The following is a 19,681-nucleotide window of genomic DNA, read 5'->3' on the forward strand; positions in this document are numbered from 1 at the left end:
AAAAAATAATCCATTGAGAAGAATAATTTGATTACATGAACCTTTTGGAGGAAACTAACAATTTATAACAAATAGTTGAATTTTTTTTTTCATTATTTAATTGAATTTTAGTAGGTTTGAATCAATGATTTAACAAGAAGAAGATTTATCTATAATCTAACTTCAGTCTAAATAATTGCATTTTTATGATGATTTTTTTAATATTCACACTGTACGAGAAGTTTCTGCTTCACTGACTACATAAACAAAAAACTGATTTAATGACTCTGAAACTTGCAATAGACTGAATGAAGATGATAAGTTTGAATCTTTTCTTTAATAAGTAGTACACTAGTAATAAACAATCCATCTATTGCTAAATGAAGTAAATCTATAATTTCGATGTAAGATTGGCCAAAAAAAAAAAAAATCGTACGACATGATCTCTGCGTCGAGCATCGCCCCAGCATTCTTAATTTTCCGTCGAGCGTCGCCCCAAATCTCTTTCCATCTTGCTTTTTGCTTTCTGCCTCGAAGTGAAAAATTTCGTGCGCGCAACTCAAACCGATTTGACTTTCGCGAATTAAGATGAAGGAAAATTTTCAAACTATCAATCAATCACCATCCAACTACAAGAAGAACAACCATAACCCGTACTGACATCCTTTCTTTTGTTGTATTTATATTTACACTTGTACATATTAACACCAGTGGGTTAATTATCCTTCATTTTGCATTATTATTCAGTCGTACAACAATCCATTGACTAAATGATACGGAAAACTCAATCAAGTCTACCGAGACTATTTCCAAATTTTCAAACCCCATACCCATATTCATCTTCAACTAAAAGACTACAACAGCAGCAGCAGCAACAGCAGCAGCAGCAACAACAACAACAGCATACTCATAGGCTATTACCTAGTATAAAATGTACCACTTTAATATCAAAAAGGTTCTATGCTAGTTTCAATTATTCAAAGGCACCTACAAAACTTTTCATGGCTAGTTTTTTAGGTCATCGATATCGTCAAGTAAATAATTGGATATTTGAAGACAATAATGTTGAAACAATTGGGAAAAATGTTGGAATAAAACCACCAGTTGAAGGATCAAAAGAGGATTTTATCAATCTTCTACGATGCAATTCTGAATTTGAACAAGAACAAATCATTTCAATTATTGATATATATGATCGATTAATTGAAGTTTTATATGAAATGAGAAACGGATTTGAATTTTTACAAGAATTTTGGGATGCTTTATTTAATAATACTATTGAATCAAGTGAAAGTAGATTGAATTTACAAAAATTATTATTTGAAAGAAGAAGTAAATTAATTGAAGTTTTAATTCATACGGGAAGATATGATTTATATGAAAAATTAATTAAACCACAATTATTAATTTCAAAGAATCAAGGTAAACTCGATGAAATAATTCAAGTTATACAACCACATATTATAAAAAATGATATAATAATTTATAATTCACAATTAATTGAAGAATATCTATTGAACCCAAAAAAAGATATAACCATGAAAAGAGATATCATCAAATGGGTAGTCAAGTCAGTATTAAATCCTATTAATGCTATCACATATGAGAAAAATTCATATGAACAAAGAATGCAATATACCAAACAATTCATTTCTTGGTCCAATTTAGTTGAAAATGGTGATGAATGGTTTGTAAATTCAAGAAATGGTACTCCATATGATGATATTTTACCATTAATTGGTGTTTATAATGGTAGAATCAATGTTGAAGTTTTTTTACAAGATCTTGTTAGAGTTGTTTCAAAAGAATATGGTATGAAGAATAGTTATTATTTCATAACGGCAATTATGAGAACTATAATTAAAAAATCTCCATATTTAACTTATCAATATTTCACATTTAAAGAATCTCAAATTAGACTTCGATCATTACCAAGAAACGAAGTTTTATTTGTTGATGATTTAACATTAGCATTAAAAGCATGTTTTAAATTTGATATTGAAAAAATTCATGAATTATATCGAACTAATAAAGATTTACATGATGGTAATGAAGGTCATCAAGAAACTGTATTACTTGAATTATGTCGAAAATTAAAAGATTGGAATACTTTACAGAAAAGATTTGAAAGTATGTATGGTAAAGGTGATTTACCATTAACTGTTCATTATGGTATTGTCATGCAAAGTTTAGATGCTTTAAAAGCAGATGATGAAATGCAAAGATTATTTGATCAATTAGATTGGAGAAAATTGAAATTAAGTGCTACTGTCATGGCATCTTTAATGAGGGCTAAATCAAGAATTCATGATCAAGATAAAGTTGTGGAATTATTTGAAGATTACATAATCAAGGCTAAAACAGGTAAAGCTGATCCAGAAGGTGTTCAAAATTTATTCCCATTGGTTATTGAACTGTTGATTCATGAAAAGAAAATTGATTCAATCTTGGAATGTATTGAAAAATATCTTGAAAGAGAAAAACATGAAGAATTTACCATTGTAAATGGGGATACTTTAAATAAAGTATTTCATTCATTCCTAGATTCATATTCTTTGAAATCCATTGAAAAGCTTCGATCATTAGTTGAAAGTTATAATAAAGAAAGTACAGAATACTATTCTGGATTAATATCTGTTTATTCTAAGCTTGATTTATTTGAAAAAGCCGAGGCTACATCATATGAAGCACATGGGAAATCTAAAATACCATTCTCAGATATGGAAATATGGGCTCAGCAATTGAAGAATTATATAAATTGGTTAAAACGTTGTCCTGATAGAGATACAGAATTGTATCTCTACAAAAAGATTACTTTTATTGCCAGAAATGCTTTAGAAACAAATGAACATGTATTCAATAGTGAAGGAGGAGTTTCAATTATTTGTGATTTAATGACTTATTATAATTATATTAAAACTCCAAGAATTCCAGGAAGATTATTTCAAAAGGCAAAACTTGCTGATTTGAAAAGTGAAAAATTATATCTTCAACAATTACGAACATTAGTTGAAAATTTCCGATTTTCAAAAGTTATATCAGTATTTCAAAGAATGAATGAAAGGAAAATACATATGACAGCAAGAACTTATGAAATTGTTGTTGAAGCTGTCTTAAATTTAGATAGACGATCAGGAAGTGCATATCAAACGACACCAAGATCATTTAAAAATTCAACAAGTTTAATTTATCAAATTCAAGGATATTATGGATTAATAAATGAAAGAGAAAGAATTGATGAATTAAATTTAGCCGATGATGTTATTTATTTGGCAAGAATGATTGTTAATTATCTTTCTGTTGTTGGTCCTGAAAAGGGTGCAAAAGTATTTTTAGATTTTGTTCGAAATATTTATCTGAAATTGGGTAAGAATATTAGTTTTAAATTACATTGTATATTTTTTGAAGGACTTCGACAAGTTAGTGATGTTAGTGAAGTGGCATTATCTAAAGAACTTCAAAAAACTAAAAGTTTGATTGATAAATATGTTGAAGAATCTCCAATTGATAATCCAGCTATACCATATGATTTAGCAGATACTTGTGGGAAATTATTATTTGAAAAATTTGAAATTTTGGATGAAATAGAAGATTATAAATCTATTGATGAATTGAAAATATTGGATTACATGTTACTTGGAGTTAAATTCTCAAATGATGATTATATTACATTATTCACCTATTTTCTTAGATATCCAGATTTTAGAAATTTGAACCAAGTTTTAGCAATTATTGAGAAATATTTAATTCAAGGAAGTATCGACCAAAGTAAGTTTTACATGGAGAAGAAATTATGTTATAAACTTTGTTTGAATCATTTGGCAAATACTTATAAAGGACAAGAACAAGGAATAATGGATACTTATAAAGTATTGAATGATTATTATTATATTCAAAGTCTAGATGAAGTTAAAAAAGATATCAACAATAGTACAATTAAAGATTTTCTTCGAAGTCCATCAGGTAGATTATTCAATGTTAGTTCTGATCAATATCATTCAAGAACAATGAATCAACATAAATTTTTAGAATATTTCAATCCTCAACGAATTCCTCAAAAATTTATATCATTGACACCATTATTGAGAGATTTATTATCTGATGTACTTCAAGAATATCGAAATCAACATCCAAAGGTATTTAAATTATTAAGAGAAAAGTATCCTAAAACTATAGATTTTACATTGAATGAAACTAATCGAGAAATCATTTATCGTTTACAAAATTTTGAAGATATTGTTAATGAATATATTTTACATCAAAGTTCAAAATATTTAGATGCTAATAATTATTTGAAACGTACTTTATTGGATTCAAAATATCAATTGTACATTGGTAAACCAACCGCTCAAGAATCTTCTTCAACTACTACTCAAGAAGAAGAAGAAGAAGAATTCTAATATTGCATCTTAAAAAATCAAAAATCACGTGTATCCACATAGCTATATATATATATATAAATATGTATTAATTCTTACTGTACATAGTTATTCTTCAAAAAAAAAGAGAAGAATTAAATACATATTATTGTATACATTGAAATCATGAAGTTTTCTTTTTAATATCAGCAAATTGAAAAGTATCAATACCTTTAGTTTCACCATAAATTAAAGGACCTATATAAGGTTGAATATTCCATTCTAATTTAACAGTTGCATTTCTATTTCTAAAAGATTTTTCAATATCCCAAATAGAATATTTACTTCTTTGATTTTTCAAATTTAAAATTGAATCTTTTTTATTAGTTATAATTTTATCCCAATATGTTACTTTATTTGATGATTCATCACTTTTACCAGGATATTCAGCAGTTAAATAAATGAAAATTTGTTTTGTATTCCAATTAAATAATGGACTCAAATCAGTTGATAAATCAAATTGAATCTTACTATTTTCTTTTGGTTTTCTATTTATTGATCCATATTGAAATGAATGTTTAATTGTTGCTGTTGGTTTAATATTTCCAATTGTTGTGGTATCAAGTGACCATACATTATCTTTATATAATTGTAATAAAGTTAATAAAATAACTATTCCCGTGATGACAATTGAGGAAGTCAATGCCTGATTCCCAGCAGCTTGAACTCTTGATGACAAATTAAACATTGTTGCTCTGTCTTACTCCTACTCCTACTTCTACTCCTAGTCCTTCTTGTGGTGTTATTGTTGTTGGTGGTGGCAGCTATTTTTTTTTTTTTGATTCTACGTGTTCGAACTTTTCAAACAGATTTTGGTTTTTGCACGCACACATTCGCACATACATTTATATTGTACCGCACACGACTATCTATAAATTACTATAAACAGTGAATTACTTTTCAAGAGATTTCAAATATTCATTGTATAATTTCTCTTGTTGTTGATATTGTTTAGTCAATTTCTTTCTCATACTTTTACTAACTTCTTCACCTTTGACATCTTTAGTAGGTAATCCTTGTTCATCCCATTCTGAATATAATGCCTTATCTTTAAACATATCAGCAGGATTAATCTTCATTTTAGCTTCTTTTTCAGCTTGTTTTTTAGCATTAATAGCAGCTTGTTCCTTTTTCTTCTTTTCCTTTTCAGCAGCTAATTTAATTTTAGCTTCTTGTTGATCAATTAAATTTTGCTTCTCTTGAGCATTTAAAAATTTAACTAAGGAAGTACCATCTGGTCTATCATCTAATGAAACTCCCAAATTAACCAATTGTGATCTAATTGCATCAGAAGCTTTTAAAAATTCAGTTAATTCTGCTTTATTAATAGCTAAATTACGTACTGAATCTCTAAATTGTGCCAATGCTTTAACATAAGGTAAAGCAATATCTTCAGTACTTGCTCCTGATCCATTAGTTGATTGTTCAGCATCATCAATCCATCCTAATTTATCTGATCTAATTTCAAATCCTAAAATATCCAAAATTTTAACAATCCAATGAGTAATCAGAATTAATACTTCAATTCTTAATTCTGGATTACCTGATGAAGTCAATTGAATATAAGTATTTGCTTTTGATACTAAATCTTGTAAAACTCTAATTGCTTGTCCACTAGATAAATTATCATTAAATGCAATATCAACTTCTTCACTAGCATTAGCTAAATCTTTATATAATTGTTTTTCAACATCACCAATTTTTCTACTAACATATTCTCCATTATCAACTTTATGTTTATAATCGGAATTCAATGCACGAATATTGGTGAAAAATTTAGAAAATGTAGCTTCAATAGATTTGACTTCATGAATTAAAGAATCTTTAAAATCTAAAGGTTTTTCCCATGGATTTAATGCAAATACTAATCTTAATTGTCTAGCAGAGAAATCTTTCAAAGCTTCATCAATAGTGATGAAATTTTTCAAAGATTTAGACATTTTTTGACCTTGGATATGTAAATGACCATTATGCATAAAATAATTAATCCATTGTTTATTATCAAAATATGCTTCAGATTGAGCCAATTCATTGTCATGATGAGGGAAACATAAATCAATACCACCAGAATGAATATCTAAAGTTTCTCCACCAATATCAGAGGCCATTACTGAACATTCAATATGCCAACCTGGTCTACCTTTACCCCATTTAGAATCCCATGATGGTTCACCTGGTTTTGAAGCTTTCCATAATGCAAAATCAGCAGAACTACGTTTAGTATTACCAGTACTTAATGAACCTTCACCATCATTAATTAAACTTAAATCACCTTTACTCCATGGTTGTAATTTAGCATATTCATGTTTAGAATGTTCATATTTAACAGTATCAAAATAAACAGATCCATCTTCAGTGGCATAAGCATAACCATTTTCAATGATTTTATCAACAAATTCAATAATATCTGGAACATATTCAGAAACTCTAGTAGTAATTGAAGGTGGTAAAACATTTAATCTTGCCATATCTTCATTATATCTTTTTTCCCAATATGATGGTAATTTCTTAAAAATTTGTGGATCAGTGACAGTAGCTCCAAATTCTTTATCTAAATGTGGCATAGCAACATCTTTAATTTTAGTTAAATATTCATCAATTGAATTAATTTTATTAGAATTGTAAATAGTTTCATGGGCTAATTTAGCAGCTTTAATAAACATTGGTAATTTTGGTTTTTCTTTAACAAGTTCAGCCATATTTGGAATACCATTATTAGTCCAATTAATGAAATCTTTTTCTAAATCACCATTAAATTCAGGTAAATTTTTTTCAACATAAAATTTCAAATATTCTTTTGATTTTAATTTTAAATCATCATTGATATCTTTATATTGATTAGTCAATTTTTCTTCAAATAAATATTGTTGACGTGCAGCAATAATAATTTTATCATCAATATCAGTAACATTTTGAATGAAATTAATATGATATCCAAAATAATCTTGTAAAATTCTTCTACTTATATCAGTAGATACATAATTTCTAGCATGTCCCATATGAGAATGATCATAAACGGTTGGACCACAAGAATACCAAGTGATTTGACCTGGTTTAATTGGATGAAATTCATTCTTGGAACGAGTTAAGGAATTATATAATTTAAGTGTTGGTTTTTGATTATCTTTATTTTCTGGTTCAAACCATTCTGGTTGTTTAACAGTTGGTTTTTTAACACTTGATGGAGCTGGTGATGGAGATGTAGATGACATTCTGAATAATCTTCTTGTAATCAATGATCTTAAAAATCTCATAAAACAAGAAAGAAAAAGAAAGAAGAACAAGTGTGTTTGTTGTTCTTAAACTGGGTGTTTTGGGTGGGAATACGAGATGTGGATAATTTTTTCTTACTCATAAAATCAAAAAAAAAAAAAAAAAAATTTTAAATTGACTCGTGATGAAGACGTCACGTGGTTATCTATTGTATTCAAAAGAGACAATGTCAATAGTTTCATTACTTAGGTATCTACAACAGTAGAGATAATTCTACAAGTGCAATTGACCATATAGTCAATGAGTTTCATTGTCAATAATTAATATTATGTATTTTGTAGTAACTATTTAACAAAAGTGACCATGGTTCTTTGAAAAGAAACACATTGGCTCTCACCAGAAGTTCACTTTGTAAAATAACCAAAATCTTGAATTAACAGTTAGTATAAATGTAAATACAAATGATAATAGTATTAACTAATCATAATAAAAAAATCAGGCATTTAAATTGGTCGCATATTATACCGAATCCTTAATGAAACTAGGCGTGTTTCGAATTCAATATTCTAGAACGCAAATTATAAGTCATCTTTTTGATTTAATCATGATTCATTTGTTTTGAAATGGTTTAAACATACACTTTTGCTTATTGATTGAAATCCAGAAAGAAACAATAGTTGTTGATTATTTAAGAAAAGAAAGTGTTGATCTTTATACTCATCGAGACAACCAACTCAAAAAAATTATTTAGCTTTTAATTCAAGACGCGAGGTTAGGGTTGTAACCCTATCACGTGGATATCAATTCAAAAATATTTGGATTAATCGACACATCCTGCAGACAATTGTTTTTTCTGGTGTGATTTAGTGTAATACTCCCAGTGCTAATAAACGTTGAATGCTCAGTGCGCGTTCTTTTGTACACTGCGCACTACCCACACTTGCTGGACACGCACTGGGACCAGTTCGGCATAGGAGATGGCGGTAGCTCCAGTGAGTTTCTCGCCCTGGCACACACACACACACTCTCTCTCTCTCTCACTCACGCAGTTTCAATTTTCAACTATACCGAAGGAAAAAAAAATTCTACTTTGAAAAAAAAAAAAACTTTCAGTTTCTGTTTTAAGTATATCAGTAACCACATATAATAATCAAAGATGTCTTCTACCGTTAAAGCTGCCAACTGGAGATTCGTTGAAGTCGGTCGTGTTGTTTTAGTTAACAACAAAGATTTGGCCACCATTGTTGAAATTATTGATCAAAAAAGAGTATGTCAAGGAATATGAACTTTGATGGGATTTATGAGTGATTAATTAAATAAATGATATGGAAAACATAAAAGGAATGAAAGAGGGAGAATAGTAATAGTAAAGATATGAATAATCCAGAATATTATGAAAGGAATACCTAGTATGGAGCATGAGGAATTACTATAAACTCGAGAATGATAATATATCAACCACATTACCAAACCATCACAAATTTTATGTGAAGCAATCACTTTATTTGATTACCACTCTAAATCTTATAATATTGATAATTTGAATAACATAGAATACTAACATTTTATTTTTCTAGGCTTTGGTTGATGGACCAAAATTCCAAAGACAATCTATTGCTTTAGCTAAAGTTGTTCTTACCCCAATTGTTTTACCAAACTTGCCAAGAGGTGCTAAGACTGCCACTGTTGCTAAGAAATGGGCTGCTGCTGATATTGATGCCAAATGGGCTGCTTCTGCTTGGGCTAAAAAATTGGCTAACAAGGAAAGAAGAGCTCAATTGTCTGATTTCGAAAGATTCCAAGTTTTGGTTTTGAAAAAACAAAGAAGATACGCTACTAAAAAAGCCTTAGTTAAAGCTTAAATTTAGTTCAAATGGTTATTGTTTTTTTAATATAAATAAATTTAAAGAGAAACCAATTCAAATTAAAAAAGAGAAAAGAAAGAAACTCACTTGTGTATTAGTAACTTAAGGGTATATTTGATTAATTTTTTTTTTATTTTTTTATTTTGTTTGGTTTATTAATGTTTACGTCATCTACAATACTACATAATTATCATTCAACCTTTTCCTTTATATAGGATATCATCATCATCATCTTTCATTATCGAACCATACTTTTCCCCTATATATAATAAATCTATATATATATATTATAATATTATAAAAAAAAATTTACAAAGTACCCTGATAGTAGAACGGTAATTCATATTTGAAAGGAATATATATTCTAATATCAAGTATTTTTATGATCTATTTACAAGAAATACTCTTTTTTTTAACGGCAAAATTATTTCTTAGCAGCTTGTGCTTTTTCATAATCTGCAATCAATTGTTTTTGAACTTGTGGAGCAGTTGGGGAATATTTAAGGAATTCCAAAGAGAATTCACCTTTACCTTGAGTAGAAGCTCTTAATGAAGTAGAGAAACCAAACATTGAATTCAATGAACATTCAGCAGTAACAGTAAAATCATCAGGACCATTAACAGTATCATTAATCATACCACCTAATTTATTAATTAAACCAACAACTGAACCTTGGAATTCATTTGGTGCAGTGACTTCAACAGACATAATTGGTTCTAAGATGACTGGTTGTGCATTCAAGAAAGCTTGTCTAAATGCACCTTGAGTAGCAGTTCTAAATGACATTTCAGAAGAATCAACAACATGGGTTTGACCATCATTAATAATCATATGAGCACCTAAAACTTTATGACCAATTAATGGACCCTTTTCTAAACAATCTTCAAATCCTTTGTTACATGCAAACAAGAATTTTTCAGGAATCTTACCTCCAACAATTTGAGTTTCAAATTTATTTTCACTTTCTAATGGCTTAAATTCACCAATAACTCTACCATATTGACCGGCACCACCAGATTGTTTCTTGTGAGTGTAATCAAATGTGGTTGGAACAGTAATGGCTTCACGATAAGAAACTTGTGGTTTACCAGTAACACAATCAACACCGTATTCACGTTTAATTCTTTCAACATAAATTTCTAAATGTAATTCACCCATACCGGAAATAATAGTTTCTTTAGATTCATTATCAAAATGAACTCTAAATGTAGGATCTTCTTTTTGGAAACGATTCATTGCTTTTGAAAATGCACCATTATCTTTAGTTTTTGGAGCAATAGATAATGAAATAACAGCTTCTGGAACAAACATTGAGCTCATGGTAATTTCTTGTTGTGCACCTTGGCCAATAAATGTATCTCCAGAAGCACAATCAATACCAAAAGTAGCACAAATTTCACCAGCTCCAACTTCAGCAACATCTTCCATATCGTTAGAATGCATTCTCACTAATCTTGAAACTTTAACTTTCTTACCTGATTTAACATGAGTCATATAAGCCCCTTTTTTTAATTTACCTTGATAAACTCTAATATAAGTTAATTGACCATATGGACCTTCTTCTAATTTAAATGCTAAACCAACAAATGGTTCAGAAGAAGAAGGTGTTAAATGAACTGGTTTTTCAGAACCATCTTTTTGTAATTCCAACCCAGTGTTTAAAATTTCATTTGGTTGTGGTAAATAATCAACAACAGAATCCAAAACTTGCTGAATACCTCTATTAGCTAAAGCAGAACCCATTAAAACAGGAGTGAATTTTCTACCAATAGTGGCACGTCTAATGGCACCTTTAATTTGTTCAACAGTTGGTTCTTCACCTTCTAAATAAATATCAGCCATTTCTTCATCAACATCAGCTAAAGTTTCAATCAATAATGCTCTCTTCTCTTCAACCAATTCTTTCAAATCTTCAGGGATTTCGTCTTTTCTAATGATTTCCCCTTGAGCACCATCGTTATACAAAGCAACACGATCAATAATATTAACAACCCCTTGCAAATTATCTTCAGCACCGATTGGAACTTGAATAGCAGCAGCTGGGATTTTCAATTTAGTATTAATTTGTTCAATAGCTCTCCATGGATTGGCACCCATACGATCCATTTTATTAATAAAAGTAACTCTTGGAACATTATATCTACGCATTTGACGATCAACAGTAACAGTTTGAGATTGAACCCCAGCAACTGCACAAACAACTAAAACAGCCCCATCTAAAACTCTTAAAGCTCTTTCAACTTCAATGGTGAAATCAATATGACCAGGAGTATCGATTAAATTAAAATGATAAGATTTATCATCTTTATCCCATGAACAATAAGTAGCTGCAGATTGAATAGTGATACCTTTTTCTCTTTCTAAATCCATATGATCCATTTTAGCACCAACGGCATCTTTACCACGAACTTCATGAATGGCTTTAATTCTACCAGTATAAAATAAAACACGTTCAGTGAAAGTAGTTTTACCGGAATCAATATGAGCAGAAATACCAATATTTCTTAATCTTTTAGAAGCTTCAATATCACCTTCTGGTAAAGATTTATTAATTTCATCAATGATTACTTTTTCTTCTTCATATGTTTGTGGAAGTTTAACAGCTTGTTCATCAAAACGAATAGATGTTGTTTTGAATGATCTGGCGAATTTTGGAATGGTTAAAGTTCTAGGAACACGAGTTTTAAAAACTCCACGAAGAACACTTGCCATGGTAACGTTGTTGATGATGATGAAAAAGAAGTGAAGTTTTCAAAGTTGAAAAATTTTTTTTTTTTTTTTTGGAGAGAAGATTGGTTCCGTTGATGTGTGTGTGAGAGTATCGGCGGTGACAAATTAAATTCTGTCGATTAGCAAATATGGGAATGGTAATATAATATCAACGAACAAATGAAAGCAAAATTGAATATGTATTTAAGAATTAATTAACCAGGTTAATAATAACCAACAAAAGTAAATAATAAGCAAATAAACATAAGATCATGAAATAAAGAAAGGAAGAAAAAAAACCATACTATTTACACAAATAAATCTAATCCTTTGGTTTGACACCTAAACCATTAACATTTCTAAACATTAAAACACCTTTGGCATCTTCTTTATCATCATCAACAAATTGACACATTCTAACACATTTCCATAAAGAAAACCACATATTTTCTCCTTCATATCTATAATGTTCACCCATAACTTTTTTAATAGCTTCAGTAGCTTCTCTGGCATTATAAAATGGAATTCTTGAAACATAATGATGTAAAACATGAGTTTCAATAATATCATGGAAGATGTGTTGACCAACAAATCCAAAATTTCTATCAATTGTAGCAGCAGCACCACGAGCAAAAGTCCATTCGTTAGCAGCATAATGAGGCATTGTTGGATCAGTATGTTGTAAAAATGTAACAAAAACTAACCAATGATTAACCCATAACCATGGAACAAACCAATTGATCATCATATTAAATAAACCAAAGTTTTTATACCATTGATAAACCACAGTTAAAGTTGAAATAATACCAATATCAGATAAAACAATGAACCAATATTGATTTTTATCAAAAACTGGAGAAATTGGAGAATAATGAGATCTTGCATACCATGAAACACCAGGATAAACTTGACCAGTTGCATTATTAGCTAAATATAATTGTAAACCACCCAATTGTTGAAAAATTAAAACTAAAAGGGAATAAATTGGAGATTCTTCAACCAATTCAGAAACTTTTTCAACTTTATTCTTTTCTAAATATTCTTCTTTAGTATATGGAATGAAAACCATATCTTTAGTTAAATGACCAGTTGCTTTATGATGTTTAGCATGAGAAAATTTCCATGAAAAGTAAGGAACCATCAAATAAGAATGTATAACCCAACCAATTAGATCATTTAAATTTTGATAATCTGAAAATGCACCATGACCACATTCATGAGCTAAAATCCATAAACCAAAACCAAATAACCCAATTAAATAAGATTGGACCATCCATAAAGAACCTCTAACAACAGTACTTAAAGTTTCATGGTTTTCAATATCAACCAATGGAATAAAAGAATGTCCAACATAACTAATTAAAACCATCATGGTGATATCTCTAACAACATAACCCAAAGATCTAATCAAAGATCTTTCATAACAATGTTTTGGAATAGCTTGTAAAATATCTTTAATGGAATAATCTGGAACTTTAAAAACATTACCGTTTGTATCAATAGTTGTTAAATTTGTAGTAGCAGTAGTTGATGCAAATGAAGAAATATTTCCTCTTTGAACAACGTTACTACTACCACTACCAGTAGAGTCATTAGCAATAGAACTTGAAGATGCTTCAACAACACTCATTATCGAATACTTAGCCAAATAAGAAAAAGAAGAACAAATCAAGATGGCACTAAATTTTTTTATTTATTTTTTTTTTTTTGTGTTCATGTGTGGTTTTTGGTTTTAACGAATAAGGTCGATGGAGTTTGAAATTTCTTTCTTTTTTTTTTTTTTTGGGAAAGAAAAATTTTTCACTCGGAGAAAGAAGGAATACACTGTAACATGGGTGAATTTTGACTCGGTAGTGGTGTATAGCCTCGTTAAGTATTAGATAAAATCTCCATGTCTATGTTAATATGATAACTGCTATGGATAAACCATTGGTTGTAAGACATATCTATCATGATAATGTCAGTTGCTGTGGATCGGTCCTCGGAGCCGTTTGGAGATGGATAACGGGTGTCGTGTACATGTGGCAGTAAATGATTACATCATGCAGGAATTTAGTAAAACACACACGCACTGTTTTTCGCAGCAATTAGGCAACGTGTTGTTAAAGAAAAAAAATGCAACTTATAATTATACTTTATGATGACAGATGATGATAGATGATCAGCAGCACAATCAAAAGCCTTTGAGAAAGTATAATCACAGTTAATTGTGGAATTTTACTTTAGTTGGAAATGAACAGGTTCTATAGGGGGGATATCCGATTGGTGATGTCTCTTTCAATGTATCATAACTCTTATACTTGTTCATGTGATTGGTTAAAAGTGGAATAGGAGTTGAAAGGGATGAATAGGTATGGTTAGTATCCTATTTCAGTTGAAAATATCAACAATTGTAATGGTATAGTTATTTTCTGTTTTTCGGGAAAAAACTCCTTTAAAAAAATACATGAAATTTCATCATTTTTGAATTATACAATTGATTATATGAAAATGAGGTCTACAGATGCATGAAATAAAAAATAACTCGAAAAATAATCAACGAGCCAAGATATCATTGGTTATTATGATGGAAATAATCTTTACGTACATAAATAATTACATGACTAAATAATTACTGAGGCTAAAGAATAGTTTAATGAAAACGAACGGACAAGGGGATCATATACATGAATAACCAAAATAGGCTAACACTTTAATTTATTGAAGAATTAAATTCCAAAAACCCTAGATGCCATTTTCCTTTAAGCCATGAATTGCCGTATATTGATCTATATCTATCCTACTGAGCATTGTATTATAGGAAAATTAATAGAAATAAACTACGAAGAGATGCGTAACATGTTTCTTTTTGAGTAGACAACAATAGAGTGCCCCTCACAGTTCGTTAAATATTCTTAAAGCCATTGATATATTTCTTTTTCCTGATTTAGTTAATCGATTTATTGTTTCATTACTGTGGTGGAACATTAAATCCGAATTTAGTAATTGCGCACTTAAAATCGAAAGGGTAATTTCAATCTAAAGTTTCACATAAACCGTAAATGAACTCTCCTCTCTCAATGGTAGTAGGTTCAACACCTACTTTCATTGTTTTTACAAAGTATGAGCTATTGATGAATAATAGGAATTTTAGCCAGCATTCGAAATCCTCTCGAGTGTACCATCGGTATAATTAAAAGTAATGAAAAAAAAAGTGGCCTCCTCGCAAAATTGCAGTTGAATTACCTAATTGGGAAATTTCCATGATGCCACAAAATTCTATAATCATCACCAAATTTAATCAACCACAACATTTTTTTTTTGTATCTTATAGTTCTAGAACTTTAAATTGACCACACAAATAGCCATATTATTGTTGTTGTTGACTTCACGCCTTTTATTCGACATTCTTCTTTGAAATCCCGAATTTCAGTTGTCATTTAATCAACGAATCAAATATTCATTGAATATCACTGATCCATTGTCTTGATTGGGAAATGTAATTATCGTACCAAAGACTATGAAGATCGACAAAAGAGAAGGAAAAGTTGAATTTCAATTGTTTCCCTATAGGTGTTTGATTATCCATTTAATAGAGATCGACGATAGGTCTTCCCCGGGTGTAGTTAAATACTCGTAGCTAAAAGTCATTTCAAATGATGATAACATTATACTGGGATTACTATTTACATTGGAAGATGGTAATAGAAGTGTATAGATATAATAACAGATATACTTTTAATTGCTTGCTTGATTGTTTTGAAAGATCAGAACCATCTTTCAGAATCTTGGCTCTTTTTGTTTATTCAAAAACCTATTGTCTCTTTTACTTCAACAAGAAACCCTTATTTTAAATTCCATCGATGAGGTAAAACTAACAGTGTAAAAAGAAGTGGAGTAAAATAAGCTTCTTGAAGACCTGTATTTCTTTGAAAAATGTCAAAATTATCTTACTGTACGAATAAACGAACTTTCAATCCAAGTCTGCTCAATGATACCTACTTCTTGAATGATTAATTTCAACCATAATGATGAACTAATAACTTAGAATAGAAATAAAATATAAATCATAGGATTTATGTATAGCATATGAGGCTACATGGTACATCATTTAACCCTTCCGTCACCTAGTACCTACATCTTTCTTCCCCTAAACATCATATGTTTGCTTCTTCTTCTTGGGGGGTAGCTATGTTGGGTTAGTAGCCTTACTTCACATATAAACGAAATTCCACATACAAAAACAAAACTCAAAAATAGAAACAATTGAAACCAATATTCCACAATATCTCTTATTAACTAAATTCAGTAGTTTTCTATCGAAATAATAATAATAAATAACCGTACTGAAAATATACACATACTCACAGAAAGATATAACATAAAATTTCGTATTACGACGATCGATGTGTTGGTGTTTGGATCTAATAAAATTTCCTAATTGGGAAAGTGGTTCCAAAAAATTTATTTCGCAATATTTCTTAGTATGGGTAAAGGTATAATGAGAAAATTATTGCTTGAATAAGTAATATGTACTACTAGCATAATGATATTGATGATTAATGTGGGTAATGCTTAGTTCACAGGTTTTTGAAAAACGAAAGTCTAATTATAAATATCTTGATTATTCCCATCCTTTGATAAATTTTTTTTTTCAATTCTTTTTTATATCATCAATCAAAACAAAAGAAACAGTTCTTTTAATCAAAAAACAACAACAACAGTTTTTCAATTACAATTCGCTTTTAAGACAGAAAACTACAATTAATAACTATCATTTATTTTTAATTTAATCATTTACAATGAAATTTTCCAGTGCCACCGTTTTAGCTATCTTAGCTTCCTCAGCTTGTGTTTCAGCTGCCCCAACTTTTACTGTTACTGAACAAACTATGGTTAAGAGAGAAGACATCAATGAAGTCTTAAACTTAATTGAAGAAATTAAAGCTCTTAACGTCAAGAGAGATTACGTTGAAGGTGAAGATTTATTGGAATTAGACAGAAGAGCCGACAATGCTTATATTAATTTGATTTCTGCTTTAGCCAACTCTGGTATTATTAGTTTGGTTTGGGATAAATTGACTACTGATGACAGTATTAAAGCTTCTTTGAAAGCTATTATCCAATCTGCTCTTCAAACTGCTGTTGTTCAAGGTTCTGCTTTAATCCAAGCTGTTTGGAACTCTGGTTTATTAGGTGACATTTTCACCAAATTGATTAACGATAGTGACTTAAAACAAGCTTTCTTGGGTGTTGTCAAATCTATTTTTGGTACTGCTGCTAACTTGATTTCTTCTTGGATTAGTGGCCGTACTTCTTCTTCTACTGATGCATCTTCTGCACCAGCTAAAAGACAAATTGCTGCTCCAACTAGTGGTGCTTCTAAGAGAGAAGTTATGGATGCTGCTGAATATTTGAGTGAAAGAGACTTGTACGATATCATTTCTTGGATTGTTACTCAAATTAAAGATTCAGGAATTGTTCAATCCTTAGTTCAAAAAGTTATTTCCAACCCAGAAGCTGTTGTTTCTTTCTTGACTTCTGCTTTCAAGACTGGTTTAGTTGTTGCCGAAGAAGTTTACGGATGGGCTAAAGAATCCGGATTATGGGATTCTGCTTTAACTTATATTAAAAACAATGCTGGTTCTTGGGCTGGTGCCATTGCTTCATTCATTGGTAAACTTTTATCCAACGGTACTCTTTCTGCTTCTGATATTGACAATGCTGGTACTTCTTCAGCCACCACCACCACTGCTGCTGCCACCACAGGTAACACTCTTTCCACCAGAAGTGTCACTTCCTCTACTGGTGTTGCTCCAGCTGCTCTTGCTGTTTCTTCTCCAGCTGCTGCTGTTGCCGCCACTACTTCAACTGGTTCTACTGGTTCTACTGCCGCTGCTGCTGGCAACGGTGATGCTTTAGATTCATTGATTGCTAAATATGGTGGTGCTTCTACTGAAGCTGCTACTCCACAAGTTGATACTTCTGGTTTAACTTCAGATGTTAACACTTTGGTTAGTGCTGCCAGTCAAGCTGCTGGTTCTTTGAAAAAGAGAAAACTTTACTAAGTTTTTCCCCACCGACTTATGATATTTAATTCCATTTATGACTTTTTACTCATGGAATTGATGGTTCTTTAATTGATCTAAAAAAAAGAAAAAAAAAGGAGTTTATTTTATTAAATTTTGGGGATTTGGTTACTTTTTATCTTTCAACTAATTCTAATTTGAATTTTTGATATTTATGGTATTCTATTTTACTTTTGGCTGCAGATCAAGAGGAGTATCTTTATTGATAATTCATAATAGTATTTGGTCTTGATATTTATTTCCAATTCTTTCCTATTATTTGCTTTAATTTTTTCCCTATTTTATCTTTAAGGATCAATTCATGAGAATGAATAAATTTACATGGTTTGGTTTATTGTTTATCAGGTTTTAAAATTCAATCCCTCCTATTTTCTTCAATGATTTTTCTTTTTATTTTAATTTGGTGGTCTTTTTCCTTTCTTCGTTATATCTTTTTATTATTATCATTATTCTAGAATTACCCAATTATGAATATTTTTTTAGTTCTTCTTATATTATATCTTATAAATATAAAAAATCTTGTTAACTTTCAAAAAATTTGATGGACTGTAGAGCTGCGAAAAGTGGCTGATGATAATAATGATCATGATCAGCAATATGGTTGAAATATTTCTTTTTGTATTTGCATATGTCAAACATGCTGTTCTTATTCAATTTTGTACTCTAACCCTTAAGTTATTGACGTCACTTTGGATTTCCTATGGTAGTAAAGTGTTAACCAGATTGATAGTAAATCTTCATCACCATCATAACCAGAGTAGAAATTATTCGCGGTAATTAAAATCCATAAAGGAGTGGTTGTTATTAGTAATGAAGATGATCGTCTATTGAAATTTCAACTCATGCATAATGAATTAATTGAAAAAGATGACGAATAAGAATCAAACAGCAAGGCATATCTCATTTAACATCTCCATACACACATTGCTTACATTGCTAAGTCATTAAATGGTTAGGAGAAGTTCGTTTAAACAGAAATTTTACATGTATAATGCAAAGCAAAATATGGTACATAAACAAACAAAAATAATAAATAAGACAACCCAGAAGAACGATATTGAATGATAAAGGAAGAAGAAGAAGAATAGGAGATTTAACATAAATGAAATAATTACGATTAATACCAAAAGGGGAGACCTCGAATCGAGCCCATTTAATTCCCTTATAATTCAAGGCGGTGGAATACTATCCCATACAAGACGTTATATTGCAGATGCTGAATACGTTTTCCTGGTCAGTTTCTTATTGGGTGAAAAATTTAACCTATTATGGAAATAAACAAAAAGCAAAAAAATGCCATCGGGAATGAAAAGGTGTACATATACATATAAGGAAGATAAAAATAAAAGACGCGATTCAAGAAAGTGAAAATTTCAATGAAATTTTACTGCTTTTTCTTATTATTCCAATAAGTTAATAGGTCCACGT

At 29.9% G+C, this 19,681-nt stretch overlaps 6 protein-coding genes across 6 annotated transcripts; 2 read left to right on the forward strand and 4 right to left on the reverse strand. All coding sequences in view use genetic code 12, as the record gives it.

Moving 5' to 3' along the window:
• Nucleotides 1–749: 749 nt before the first annotated feature.
• CTRG_03579 (uncharacterized protein) lies at nt 750–4,379 on the forward strand (the record flags this gene model as incomplete). Its single annotated transcript, XM_002549236.1, has 1 exon — nt 750–4,379. One exon carries the CDS (start codon nt 750–752, stop codon nt 4,377–4,379), a length of 3,630 nt encoding a protein of 1,209 aa, XP_002549282.1.
• Nucleotides 4,380–4,521: 142 nt separating this feature from the next.
• SPC3 (signal peptidase complex subunit) lies at nt 4,522–5,085 on the reverse strand (the record flags this gene model as incomplete). The annotated part of the gene is made up of 1 exon (XM_002549237.1): nt 4,522–5,085. The coding sequence occupies one exon, from the start codon at nt 5,083–5,085 to the stop codon at nt 4,522–4,524; it is 564 nt and encodes a 187-aa protein (XP_002549283.1).
• A 205-nt stretch (nt 5,086–5,290) lies between these two features.
• Nucleotides 5,291–7,651, reverse strand: CTRG_03581 (cysteine--tRNA ligase; the record flags this gene model as incomplete). Its single annotated transcript, XM_002549238.1, has 1 exon — nt 5,291–7,651. The coding sequence occupies one exon, from the start codon at nt 7,649–7,651 to the stop codon at nt 5,291–5,293; it is 2,361 nt and encodes a 786-aa protein (XP_002549284.1).
• A 2,248-nt stretch (nt 7,652–9,899) lies between these two features.
• Nucleotides 9,900–12,188, reverse strand: CTRG_03582 (uncharacterized protein; the record flags this gene model as incomplete). Its single annotated transcript, XM_002549239.1, has 1 exon — nt 9,900–12,188. One exon carries the CDS (start codon nt 12,186–12,188, stop codon nt 9,900–9,902), a length of 2,289 nt encoding a protein of 762 aa, XP_002549285.1.
• Nucleotides 12,189–12,507: 319 nt separating this feature from the next.
• Nucleotides 12,508–13,815, reverse strand: FAD3 (Fad3p; the record flags this gene model as incomplete). Its single annotated transcript, XM_002549240.1, has 1 exon — nt 12,508–13,815. The coding sequence occupies one exon, from the start codon at nt 13,813–13,815 to the stop codon at nt 12,508–12,510; it is 1,308 nt and encodes a 435-aa protein (XP_002549286.1).
• A 3,151-nt stretch (nt 13,816–16,966) lies between these two features.
• On the forward strand, nt 16,967–18,232 carry OP4 (Op4p; the record flags this gene model as incomplete). The annotated part of the gene is made up of 1 exon (XM_002549241.1): nt 16,967–18,232. One exon carries the CDS (start codon nt 16,967–16,969, stop codon nt 18,230–18,232), a length of 1,266 nt encoding a protein of 421 aa, XP_002549287.1.
• Between the last annotated feature and the right edge of the window lie 1,449 nt (nt 18,233–19,681).

The sequence above is a fragment of the Candida tropicalis genome, assembly GCF_000006335.3.
Source record: "Candida tropicalis MYA-3404 genomic scaffold supercont3.4, whole genome shotgun sequence".
NCBI classification, from domain to species: domain Eukaryota; kingdom Fungi; phylum Ascomycota; class Pichiomycetes; order Serinales; family Debaryomycetaceae; genus Candida; species Candida tropicalis.